Source organism: Chlamydotis macqueenii, chromosome 1 (assembly GCF_036417535.1).
Source record: "Chlamydotis macqueenii isolate bChlMac1 chromosome 1, bChlMac1.mat, whole genome shotgun sequence".
NCBI classification, from domain to species: Eukaryota; Metazoa; Chordata; class Aves; order Otidiformes; family Otididae; genus Chlamydotis; species Chlamydotis macqueenii.
The window spans coordinates 96,077,431-96,091,307 of record NC_141556.1 but is presented as its reverse complement, the minus strand read 5'-3'; the positions used below and the strand labels follow the sequence as shown (position 1 = coordinate 96,091,307).

Here is a 13,877-nt window from a genome sequence, read left to right as displayed (position 1 = left end):
GTGCCATCATAGGCTGTGTATCCCCTAAAACACAAGAAAACAACAGCAGTGAAATGTTAGTAGAACCAGAAACTCAACTTGCCAGCTGTCTGCAAAAACCTCTCTCCGCCCCCTCGTCCCTGTGGGGAGCATTCTGCGTGACCCCCCTCCTAGATTTCTGCCAGAGGAGGGTGTTTCTCACTGCGCCTGAAAGGTCACCAGATTTCAGTGCTGTGGGAGCAAGAGGGGATGCTGCAGGGTCCTTCCTCTTGTGAAGACTCAGAATACTCTCATTTTGAGTAAGCGTGTGCTGTCTGCAAGGTCTCAAGAATGTATTTGTATATGTAAACTAGAGAGAGACATTTGGGGGAGAAACGATCTCTGGCTGGTGCTGTTTCAAAGTATTTAGGAATGGTAGCTGTATAAAAGCTGCTGAGAAATAGGAGTTAAGTGTTTCAACAACCAATTCTCACCTCTGTTTAAGAAAGCAGAAGATGTAAGACCTGCTCCACAAAGCTGCAGAAAGAAATATCCTGAATTTAGTGAATTTTAAATTGGAGACACCGCTTTTTCAGACACTTGTTCTTGGAGTAGTCCTACAAGATAACTTTAGATGTTATTTCATTAGCTAATCACTAATCAGCCTGGAGTAGAGGAGGCTTTGGGGAGACCTTATAGCAGCCTTTCAATACCTGAAGGGGGCCTTACAGGAAAGATGGGGAGAAACTCTTCAGCAGAGCCTGTTGTGATAGGACAAGGGATAATGGTTTTAAAATAGAGGGAGGTAGATTTAGATTAGACATTAGGAAAAAAATTTTTACGCTGAGGGTGGTGGAACACTAAAACAGGTTGCCCAGAGAGGTGGTGGATGCCCCATCCCTGGAACATTCAAGGCCAGGTTGGAGGGGGCTCTGAGCAACCTGATCGGGTTGGAGATGTCCCTGCTCCTTGCAGGGGGGTTTGACTAGGTGACCTTTGAAGGTCCCTTCCAACCCAAACCATTCTATCACTCTTTCTGGTGAACATGTTTTCATGAAAGTAATTTAGGCGAGACATGAAAAAGCAGTTCCTAAGGTATGGTACCGCTATAGTCATTCCTGATTGATTCTCTGTTAGTTTTTATTTAAGAGTTTTTGTCTTAATGCTTTTTAAAAAAACCGAACAACAAAACAACAAAAGAAACAAACAAACCACTTTAAAAAACCCCTACCTCCCTCTCCCCGCCAAAACCCAAAAAACTTTTCTAACCTTATTTTTCTAACCTTATTTCAGCATGATCCTGGTGTTGTAACCATTTAGAGAGGTTTACAAAGAGAATCAGAAAACGTTTCAGAGCCATGGTTACAGGAGCTACATAAGTAGTAGGCACTTGAATTAAGACAACTTTAACACCACAGAAGCACTGACGTTTTCCAACTTTGTTCTCTGAACTCAGTGCAATTTTCATTCTCTCTTTACCATAATCAAAATTTGATGTGCATTCTTTCCTAAATGGCATCTGATGTGGTATCTCTCGTCAGCTCTTTGTGGTTTCCTGTTTTTCATACAGAGATGAAAGTATCTGCTGAGATCTATTAAACTTCACATTTTATCATTTATTGCTTTCTCAATATAAGTTTCCAAGTGACAAGTAGATTTCTTTGCACGTGCAAATGTAGTGAATGCCTGATGCAGTAGAAATATAGGAGTATGTTTTTAGTGTTGTACTTCAAATTACTACTTGTTTTAATTTAGGTTAACTGCATAATATTTATTATGCAGGACTAACTTCATACAGTCAGTCTTCCCCCTCGGCCCAAGTACTGTACTACTAAGTAATGTGCATTTCTGCATAAGAAAATAGTTAGAAAAGCTGGAATAAAATGTTTTGGCTCTTATAAAAATAAGGCAATGGGAACTTAAAAAATTGCAAGAAATATTGATGAGTCTGTGAGGCCTGAGTCTTTTTTCATGTTAGCAGTTATTAACAAAATACTATGAATGTGTGAGATCTTGTTAAGTCATTGAAATAGTTATATATTGGTTAATTGTTATATGTTGGTTATATTTTGGTTAATTAAAATGTTTTTTAAGTATCTTACAATCTACTCTCAATGTGAGGCAGAGCTTCTTAAAGAGAAGATGTTATGGCTTTGCAAAACTTGGATTTGACCCTAATGACATAAGAAGAATTGCTATTACTTCAATTTCTCATGGTTTTGAGTGATGAAACAGGGCATTTTCAAGTGATCAGCCTCCTCTCAGATTCCAAATACAGGCACTTGATTGGCAAAATAACTCATCTACATTATCTCTAACCAGGCAAATAGAAACTAGAATTGACAGAACGTGGCTTTGTATTAGGATAATTTTAATTTTCTTCAATTCTGATTTCCCACATTTTCCCATGTTCACTACTGTCTGAAAATACTCCCCATCCTGCAGGAGTGTGTGAAGGTGATGATCTGAGATGATAGTCTTCTGATATTTATGTAACTGTCATGGCCTTGGACCAGTACTGGTGGTATCTGGTTGATTGCTATAGTGTTACTTGACCAGTGTTTATGAATTTCAGCTATAAAAAATGTTACCACATTAGATAATAAATTGATGCTTGTCATTCTGAGAAGAGAGGCTATGAAGAAAGAAATTCTTTACCAAGCACAGAGCTGGTCCTTTACAGTATCTTTGAGAGGGTGTGAGGTTGCTTGGCAGGATGTTTCAGTTTCTGCAGTGCTCTTTTTGTTATCCTCCTAAAGAAGCTTGAATATTTATTGCTGAAAAATAAATGACACTTTGTTTGATTGTGTTTGTTTATTTGTAGAGAAACCAAATTAATGTTCTACTTTGTAGAAGTCCAGTTCTGATGTCTAAATAAGGTATCAAATCTTAAATATGTGGTTTTATTAATTTTTTTTTATTTCCACTCCTTCCTCAGAACTATAGTGCCGTGGAAAATGTTCAGGCAGTGCCTTCATGAAGTTCATCAGATAAGCTCTGGTTTGGAAGCCATGGCTCTTAAATCTACTATTGACTTGACCTGCAATGACTACATTTCAATTTTTGAATTTGATATCTTCACTAGATTATTTCAGGTAAGATTTGAAAACTCTAGATATTTGTATGAATTTGAGAAGCTTAGTGCCCTGAGGCGAGTACCTGTCGGTCAAGGAAGCAAATAAATAAATAAATAACTTAAACACTAGAATTCATTAACTTTATTATTGTTAATAGGTTATATTTATCAGAAATAAGCTTGTGTCTGTTTGGTGCCTCTGTTATCCTTGTGTCCCTTCTATAGAACATGCTTGAAGTATTTTAGTCAATATAGAAGTCTGTGCTGGTTTGCATCCATATTAGATGTATTGATTCTGAATTTGTCACTTTGGATGTTTGTTTTGTATATAGGGATCTTTGAGGTATACAACCATTTATTTGATCATTTACTTCCTTTACCCAGTACAGTGATAAACTGGTGCACAGCCTGAAGTTGTGCCAGGGGTGGATTAGATTAGATATTAGGAATTAGATATTATTCTTTGCTGGAAGGGTTATCAAACACTTAAGGGCATGGTTTAATAGGGTACTTGCCAATGTTAGGTTAATGGTTGGACTTCTTGGTCTTAAAGGTCTTTTTCAACCTAAATGGTTTGATAATTCTATGATTATTCTTTAGCCTGTTGGAAATATGTTCAAAATACCAATTTTACATCAAAGCCTGGGCCATATGTTTGTTCCATCTTCCATGTTATGATGCAATAATCTCTGTTTAGCTTTCTTGGTTTTGCTATTATGCTGTTATGTGCAATTTTGAAATTGATATTAACATTTGACAGGAGATGATTAATCTTTTTAGTTTATGGAATTTTGATGTTGAGATCTCTTCTCCATTCTGGTTGAAAATTATATCAAACTTGAAAGTGTTTTGATGTAAGTTATTTCTCTGTTTAATTTAACCACAAACATTGATCACTTATTTAAACACACACAGGTTATGGAGGTTTGGACAGAACTTTGAGGATTCTCTTTGAAGAAACAGTAAACTAGAGAATATAGATCGTTGTAGTTAATGCTGCTTTAGGAAAGTCCCCCTAAGTTTTGCCTTTTCTGTGGAGCTTGATATGATCAAGCATTCCTGTCTGAATGTCGCTGCCTTGGGATCAGTTTCTACTCTGTCAAAATTTCTCCCTTTTATTCAGTATTTGGCAAAAAAATATGGTGTTCAGATTAGTAATCAAACCCAAATCTTGATCTTAGACTTGACTGCAAAATATCTGAGGCCCTTTGGTTACAACATACATCACTATGAAGTGTATTTATTTAAGCTTCCTTTCTGTAGGGTTTTTTTCCCCCTAAGCATTCTGCTTACAAATAATAACAGGGTTTGGGTTTTTTTTTGTTTTGTTTTAATCTGTACATCAAACATAAAATTAAACGAGAAGTCAGGGATCTGAGAAGCAACAGATTGTTTTGACCCTACGTGGGGTCCTCTAGATTGCATTAAACTTCAGGACAGAGGCCTCAAATGAGATTCGTCCTCCCCCCTCCCCGCCCCGTCCTCCCCCTCCTTGTTCTGTGAGCCAATGAATATCTGTTTGCATTAGTTTCTTTGTGAGACCATTGCTGGTTTGATGCGTTACTGTGCCTTGTGCTAGAAAAAGGGGATCAGCGGTACTGATACCTGTAAGGAGAGGAGACTGGTTAGGATTAACTTCTAATTAGAGAGAGAATTTTTGCCAAACAGATCACCAGCTGGTGCGATAGCTGCCTAACTGTTGAAGTGACCTCCTACTGAACTTGGTCTGAGAACCTCTCCCAGACGGTACATTTTATTTCTCTAGTTTTTAAACAGCTTCTGTAACTATGTGTGCATACGCCCACAGAGAGAAAATCCCAATTGTTTAAGTAATCGAAACACTGTTTTGCCAGCTGTGGGTTGTGTTACAAAAAAGCTACGTTACTAGTGATAGTCACAGAAAAAAGCGAGACTACATTTTATGGAGATCCTGTAACAGTGAAGTTGCTCCCCCTGCCTCCTCACTGTATGCATGCACAGCTTTAAGTGCTGTGACCAGAGGTAAAGTTAGCGTGACAGTACATGTGGATGCTTTGAAGGAAAGGATCTTCGTTCTGTCACTGTTAACATGTCCAGTTAATTTGTCCTTTTATGCAAAAATATTTCCATAGAAGAGGAAATGTACAAATCTTTTCCTATTTAACATTTCTGCTTTTGTAATACCCTATGTTTGTGTGCACAAGGCAAGCTATGATTTTTTGCCCTTTGAGTTTTCAGTTGTACTGTCGGGGTATAGCAGTAGTAATCCTCTGCAAAGAGTCCAGGCATTTGAGGAAGATACTCCCTACTGTCAGCTTAGAAGCTTGATGGCTGTGATGAACCAAGGAATTTACACGCTACTTGAATTCATTTTTATAATTTACTGTAGCAAGCCTTTATATCACCATGGTCCAACAAAACAAAGTACTGAGTGTTGGATTTACATTGATTTACGTGCATGCAATTGAGTAACACAACAGGAGAAAGAATGTTGTGCTTTTGTGAAAGAAGTGTCAGTTTTGGTGTGGTGAAGGGGGAAGAGCCAGCTCCCTCTTTTCTCTAGGTAGGCCAACGAAAATTTTTAATGTGATGAAGCCTCTTGGCATCCATCTTTGGTGAGGGTGCAGAGTGGAGCTGTCAGTATGTGGTGTTGTGTCTAGAATTGTGATTCTTTTTTCCTTTTGTACAGATTTGAACACTTGAGGTTTCTTATGGCCTCTGTGCTGAAACCTCTTTGCTCTATTTCACGTGTCTGATTTGAAGAGGTATTAATTTTAAAATAAAACAAGTGTTCATCCTTGTTTGAGTAGTGGTTAGAGTTTGCCTGGGAAATGTATCATGATCTCAAGCAGAACTGTTAGGATACTCCGCTCAATTGTGTCACGCAGGCGTTTCATCTCTGCCTTACTGGCCCTTAGAAATCCTCTTAAAGGGAATTTGCAGGGCACACAAGAACACAAGCCTCTTGTCTTGTATTGCTTAACTTCACCTGCCTTGGTCTTTTGACAAATACATTAAAAATCTCCAAACTATTCAGAGGCAGTTTCTTGTCTCTCAAATGCTGACAATAAGCACTTAATATATTTGTATTAATCCACTAGCTAAAGATCATCCTTCATTTACTGTAAAGAACTGTTCTATATTCTTTGAGGTGCTAGCGTTTCAGGCGTGTTTCCCTGAGTTTTCTGAAGCGTTTGCTATGCAGGTTGGCAAAGGTGCTGATGAAGTGCTGTCAATATTTGCTTTGTTTTCTGGCTATAATACCATTAAGGTAACTGAAGTAATCAAGAAGTAGAAAATAAGAAAAGGAATGACAGCTCAAATTAGTGGATTTATTAGGCTTCATTTGTTAGTGTTACTTATCATTAACTATGGAAGTGCCTCAGGACATTTCAAGAACAGGCGTAATTGTGTTTTTATTAAACTGCCATGGAGCAATACTCTCCAGGATCTAAGTAAACATGATGTTTAATATTTTATGTAGCTACAAATAGGAGATCCCTTAAATTAAAGGTCTTCAAAATCTTTATCCAAAAATTTACACTTGATGTTTTTGGAATACTTGTTTTGAAGAAACCGTTGTAACAAAGGTGGGTATATAGGACAATCTTTTGTACTATTTAGACCTTAACCAAAATTGCATATTTTTCATCTGAAGCTAGAATGCTGTAGGTTTCTCTGACAAATTGACTTGAGTTTTATTAGAAATATGTAACTGCTTGGCTGCATCTGTTTAATTGTTTGTCTTCTCTTTTTAGCCATGGGGTTCAATCTTAAGGAATTGGAACTTCTTAGCTGTGACACATCCTGGATATATGGCATTCCTGACATATGATGAAGTGAAAGCAAGGTTGCAAAAATACAGCACTAAGCCTGGGAGGTGAGAAGTTTTGCTAATTATTGCTTTCCAAATAAACATGCTATCTCAGAAGCTACATAATTATTCTAGGTTCATACTTCTATATTGCATGATAGTTACACTCACTACAATATTGAAGGAGTGAATTTTTGACCTTTTTTTTTTTTTGTAACAATGAATCAGAGAAATAGTAGGTATTTATACTTATGATTTTATTTATATCAAAATATATTTTTAAAATTGGTTAATCTAAAATTTATAACTCCATGTTAAAAAATGCTGACCTTTTAGATTTTTAAGACATAGGAATTTTGTGTGATCTGTTTTCATGCCATAATTCTTCTACAGTGCTATGAATCAAAAAAAAAGTATTAACACAAAAGTCTAAATGGGTACTAATAAACAGAAAAAAAATTGGAGATTATGTTGCTTTTTCTTTCTTCATCTGAGTTAGGTACAACAAGCAATGCATTCCTGAAGAGCATATTTGAAAATATAATTTGCTTTTCAAAATTTGCATTGAATTGTTGCTTAATAGTAAAGTAAAAATAATCTTAACATCTTTCCTGGTAGCACACCTAAATTATGAATTTAGTCAGTACTTATGTGTTCCTTTTTATGTTCATATGTATTTTTTCTTTGCCAGTAATGATTCTGTATCACAAACTCTGCACTGAGAAAAGGAATCTGTCTGATGAAATATCACGACATACAGAGTTTTTAAATAATTTCTATGTGGTGCTATACAAAAACTGAATTATTCAAACTAAATTTTTACCATTTACGCCGCTTCTCTTGTCCTGTTTTCTTTTTCACTCAGATTGGAGAAATAAAAATTGGTTAATGGATTTAATTTTATATTATTAGCTTTTATTTTGCTAATTTTACCTCTCAGTTATGAAGCTTTTTTCCCTAATGTTTAGTTGTCTAACTTTGCTGCAGGATTCCATGTATACGTAGTTTAAGGTGCATCATTTTTAAACTTGTTAGAGAAGTCTAGCAACAACTATACCCATATATACCATACTTGGTTTCTTTTGATTTTTAGCAACAATATGCTGTATCTTGTCACGTTACCTGACTGGTCAAGTGCATATATACAAGAATCTTGTGGTTCCAGTAGAATAACATTGATTTTTAGCTTGGCACTCATGAACACTGCTACGGAAGTCTGATAACTAGGTTGATTTTCAGAGTGCTTGCTATACTTAGTATTTACTCTATTATTGATTTATAAAAGAGAAGTAATAGAGAAATTATCCAAAGTTGCCTTTATGTTCCTTGTAAATAGAGAGTTAGTTTTAAGATAACTTTCTATTTTATATCAGAAAATGGCTTTCTGAATTGCTTAGGTGAAGTGCTGGAGTGTGAAAGAGTAGATAAGAAGTGAAATTGCTTCTTTAATCTGTCTGAAACATCCTGGAAATTACAAGATTCTGTTCAAATTAATAGTTACTACTTCAATGTAGTGTTTGCCCTGTTGAAGGTTGTAAGAGCTGTGCCAAACTTAAGAGAGGCTAAGATTTCTCATTTTAAACTGTTTGGAAGGAAATAAAGTGTTGATGTATAACTAAGAAAAGCTGCTCTATTATAGGAAATTGAGTTTGTGGTGTTTCACTGTGGGATAGTTTTCTGAATGAGGTTTTGGCACATGAGATAGTGTCTGACACGAAGGAACTAGAGTTTTTAATAAGACGGAATAAGCATGCCTGATACTATTACTTAAAATCTTCCTTTTCCTCCTACTGTGATCTATGTCTGCATTATGTATACTCCCAGCTATCACCTGTAGCACACAGAAGTATTTAAATTTAAGTCCAGTTAGGTTGGTATTATCCGGTATTTTGTGAAGCAGAAGTGATACTTCTTCTGTCCAGTTCACCTCCTCTAGTATGCAGAAAATTAACGTTACTTGTAGGGCAGTTTTTTATTATTCATCGTTCACATTTCTGCTGCATCTAAAGATGTTTTCTATTTCCCCTTCCATTCATTCAGGTTATTGGCCTGTGTATGCACAAAAGGTGTATGTTGTAGGTATGGAGACTTGATAATGTAATTCACTGTTCTTGGTAAGGTTTATGGGCATGTCTAAATGTATGTAATGAGACTATTCACAGTGAACGTGCAGCTTTCACTTTAAGAACTAAAAAGCAAGCAAATGAAAGGTTGGGAGTAGGGTGCTAACATTACCTTACTTCTACTTATGAGGAACCGACAGCATAAAAGATGCGGGTTTATTTAAGGTTGTACAAAGAACGTGTGTCAGAACTGGGAATCTGACCCAGATCTGCAGAGATCTAATTCAGTGCCTTAAACAGAGGCCATCCTTGCTCTCTTCACTTCTTTTGCTGAAATCTGATTAACACTGACTTTTTATTGATCTTGTTTTTATCCAGCTATATTTTCAGGCTGAGTTGTACTCGCTTGGGACAGTGGGCCATTGGATATGTGACTGGCGACGGGAACATACTGCAGACCATACCTCACAATAAGCCTCTATTTCAAGCTTTGATTGATGGCAGCCGGGAAGGATTGTAAGTACAAATTCCTGTAGTCACCATAGGTATGAAATTCTGATTTCCTTGTTCTCCTAATCCTTTTATGGGTAGTTCTTAAAGATTCTTAAAACAGACAGTCTGGATGTGGTGTTTGGTGTTCCTTTGGCGTTTAAGAACCATCCCTCTTTTTCATTTGAGAAACACTTGTTTCCAGGTAATTCTGTTAACCAAAGTTAACCAAAGCCATGTCTTAGATAAATTCCAGGAGAAAATAAAATTGAGCAGTTGTCACATTGATTCTTCCCCGTCTCCCGCTGATAATAAGAGTTCCAAATGCACTTAAGCTTATTGAGCAATTACTACTGCCAGTTACTCATGTGTCTAACTCTGGACAATGATTTGAAAGCTGTGTAATTGCTTTTTTTATATATGGTGCAGCCAGGACACTTTCCAGGTTCTAATAGTTTACTGAAAAGATTTATAATTATAAGGGAATCTAAGTTTATAGAGGGTACTAGTACATTTGTACTAGATTGGCTGAAGTAAAAGACAAATTTTTGGTGTCAGAATCTTTTCATTGGGATACATGTTTTGATATATCCACATAATCATAATAAAAAAAAACCCAAAACAGGAAAATCGATCAATTCTCCAAAAAAGATTGAGAAACACTATAATCTTGGAATTTTTTTCAGTCTTGTACAGTCCAGTAATTTTTTTTCTCAGGTATGATGATTTCATAACTCCTAATAAAAATACACTCATATTGGAGTTTTTCTACTTGACAAAAACTGAGCAAACAAAATTAGAGCTGAGGATATTTAATGCAGAGTGAAGTTTTTGTACCTTATGTAAATATAACTTTCTCACAGTGCGACTTAACAACATGGCTTTCAAGAAACTGTTTCCAAGTTAGAGGTAATGTGCATATTTTTAATAATTTTCTTGTGATGCAGCTATCTGTTCCCAGATGGACGAAGTTACAATCCTGATTTGACAGGTTTATGTGAACCCACACCACATGATCACATAAAAGTCACACAGGTATGTTGCAGAGTTTGTCAGTTGTTTTGTAATCTTCACTTCCCGTAGTATCTCATCTAGCAGTGATAATAAGCTTTCATTAAACTGTAAGAAAGAAATTAATAAGAGTGAAAATATGTTGTTGATTGAAGGGCTTAGATGAAGAACAGGGTAATAATCCTTTAAACTCTAGAGCTGGTGGTGATGTAGACAGTATGTCATGGAAAGTTTTGTTTATTCTAAGCCTCTTCCCAATGAGAAATGTGTTAATGGTTATTAAAGATTTTTCTGATATTTATGTTACAAGTTTATGTAGCTTAGTGTTTCCTTGCTAATAGCAGATGGGAATACAAAAATCAAATCAAGATCAAATAATAGTTTTGAGGCCTGAATAGAAATGGTACAGTTTGCTGACAGGTGCAGGAGGAAAAGTATAGTTCATATGTCACAAAGATAACAGTTCCAGGGTGTCTCACATTTCTTCTTGTCTATTGTGCAAATTAAGAGAGATCAGGGAAAAGCAACAGAAATCATTAAGTGCCTAAAGGGAGTGACTTTGCAGAGAAAACTAGAATTTCTAGATGTGTTTGTAGTCTTGTTAAGTGATGATGTGACAAACTAATGTGCAGATGTTTGATACTCATGTAAGAGGAAGTAGCCACCACAAGACAAATGCTTGATTAAAAATGGTGTTGAAACCAACACTGAAAGGTTAAGATATACTGTGTAGAGCATTTTTCCTGACAAAAGCATCTGGAAGACTTGAGGATATGTTCCAGGAAAGACATCAGACTAGATACAAGCCATGCTGTTTCAGATGGTGTTACATTTGTTCAGAGCAAACTGGATGACTTGCTGAGACTTCTGTAATTCTGAGTGTTCTGTGTGCATTCCACCTCCAGAAATATTTCATAAAATAAGCATTCATTATCATCTGTGCTATTATCAGGAATACAATTACAAAAATATCTGTTTTCTAAGTAAGAGAATTCCTAAAAACAATGACCTGAAGAAAGTGTGAGTACTTCCACTTACCTGACTTTCCTTGTTTCCCTCCAGTCTTAAAATAGTAATGAAAGAGTAATGCAGAGATATCAGATATTCGTGTTGCACAGAATGATTTTTTTTTTTTTTGTAGCCCCACATCCTTACTCTTCCTCAAGTAAAGGAAAAGCGGCTTAGATGTTCTCAGTGATTACCTTGTTCTTCACAAGCCAATCGTGTTGTATTTTGAACTCACTGAATGAATCAGTTTGCTTCTGAACTTGTAGTTATGAGGACACCGTTAGTTAATTCTGATGGTAATTCAGTAGGGTCTGAACTATGTGAATGCTGCCTTAAATAATACATACTGCAGTAGCTTGAAGTTGTCACTAGAGATACTTGAAAAGATGGTATAAAAGTGGCTGCAGGGCTAGATTGCTACAGATGGATTTTTTTGCGAGAGCTCCACCATAAGCATCTTTTCTTTAGTACATACTGACTACAGCTGAAGATATGAGCTGTCGCTTTTATTTTCTCTTTTTCTTAGCCTCATCTCCCCTCCCTTTACTCAGCAGTAGCTGCTTATTTTCCTGTGACCTGGATTCTACTTAAGCTTTTAAAATTTGGTTTTTTTCAAGACTAAAAAAGCCTTATTTCTACACAAATGCATTTCATTGACAGTTTCCCAACAATACCTAATTCTACAAAACCGTTCTGGACTCAGGTTTTATCTATTATTTATGCCTCCTGAAGGTGTTCTTACACTTTCCTGTCAGTCTTGTAAGAATACGAAGTACTGAATGATCTGTGGATGACTGTTGCCATGTTATCCTGGGGCATATTTTTGCCATACTTCCTTCACAAGGGTTGTTTACTTCAGTTAACCATACTACATTGTTGGTGTAGGTAGAAAGCCCTCTTGCTTGTCAGTTTTCAATCCAATAACTCTTATTAGTCCTAAACTCATACAGAGAAAAGGAAATCCCAATTTTGTTCCCATTCATCACTTAATTTCTCACTTACAGTCATGTGTTTGTTATCTTCCTCTTAAGTGCACCCAAGGAAGAGCAGGGTGTCTGCCTTGCATAGTAGTCGCATGTGAGAAGTCTGTAGAAAACCTAATTAGGTACGGATATTTCTAGCATCTCTTGTAGTATATCGTAGATTTGAAGAAGCAAAATGTAAGGTGTTTCAGTAACCTCAGTGTGACTTTTACATAGATCAGTAGCAACAGTTTCCTTGACTAATAAGTAAAGCGGTTTGGAAAAGAGGGGACTTGGAGAAATGTTCTTCACTACTGGTGCTTAAGTATAGGCTTTGTGAACAATCATAGTAAAGAAATAAACACTTTACTTTCTTTTGTTACAGGAGCAGTATGAATTGTATTGCGAAATGGGTTCCACTTTTCAGCTGTGTAAAATCTGTGCAGAGAATGACAAGGATGTGAAGATAGAGCCTTGTGGACACCTTATGTGCACTTCTTGTCTTACAGCGTGGCAGGTAACTGTCATAGTTCAGTTAGTGGAGAAAAGGATGAATTTCTCTGCTATGTCCCTGTTTACAGTGTGGGTATATGTTTACTTTTCCAGGTACTCATAAGAGAGTTCAAGTACATATATACTTAAAATTATAAACTTTTCCATTTTGTGGACCAAAATCTGTGAAAAATAAAGTTCCAAGAGTCATTAAATTTTGGACTCGTAGGCTTGCTAAAGCCGTTTGCTGACTACTGCTAAGTGGGAACTATTTCCTGAGTGCAATATCTACTCCAAAAGTGAAAGCTGGGCATTTGGTGCCAATTCAGTTACTTCATGGTGTATTCAAAAGGCATGAAGAGGACAGGTAGCAGTTGACTAGACAATGTTTTGTAAGGAGACAGGATGTCTTTGACAGAAGGATTCAATCAGTAGTACAAGTCATGAAATGGTCAGTGGAAAAATAAGCATAGACTTCTTGTGTTTCATGTTAATAAGTAAAGCGCTAAACCACTTAGCTTTAGACAGCTGTTGGGGTAAGAGATTGAGTGGAAGGGAAACTCTGATCTCTCAATGCATTTTCAGAATATCCCAAAAGCCACAGAGACTTCCTAGTGGTACAAGTTGGTGTGGATGTACTAGTCTGTGGGAAAACGGAGGACTGGTACCTTTAGTTCAGCACAGTTAACAAGCATTTGACTTAAAATCAAAAGCAGAGGTCATTCTTTACAGCTTCAGACTTACCCCTAATAGGTGCTTCTCAAACTGAATCAATTCTACCTCCTTCTCCCTGCCCCTTTCTTCTTTTGTATCTGTATTTTGTGGGGAGAAGTAAGGGTCATCCCTTTCTCAGGCAGGACTCTGTTCCACCATTAGGCACTAGTCTTTGGTTACAAATGGAGTGAGAAGAGCAAAAATACTTGATGCTATTCCGTTTTTGACCTAGTTTTAAATGAGTTCATCTCAGCTAATGAGGTTTTTATTCTCATGTTTGAGATACAACTTAAAGTACTTTAGTTTTTCTT

General features: G+C 36.5%; 1 protein-coding gene across 4 annotated transcripts in view; it reads left to right on the top strand.

The window, feature by feature from the left end:
• The window catches only part of CBLB (Cbl proto-oncogene B), a 134,494-nt gene that overhangs the window by 79,466 nt on the left and 41,151 nt on the right, over positions 1–13,877 (top strand). For all 4 annotated transcript variants that reach the window (XM_086762446.1, XM_086762473.1, XM_086762464.1 and 1 more), the window contains exons 5-9: positions 2,897–3,053; positions 6,772–6,893; positions 9,269–9,406; positions 10,327–10,414; positions 12,746–12,877. In XM_086762446.1, coding sequence (XP_086618572.1) covers positions 2,897–3,053; positions 6,772–6,893; positions 9,269–9,406; positions 10,327–10,414; positions 12,746–12,877 — 637 coding nt within the window. The remainder of the gene's footprint in view (positions 1–2,896; positions 3,054–6,771; positions 6,894–9,268; positions 9,407–10,326; positions 10,415–12,745; positions 12,878–13,877) is intronic.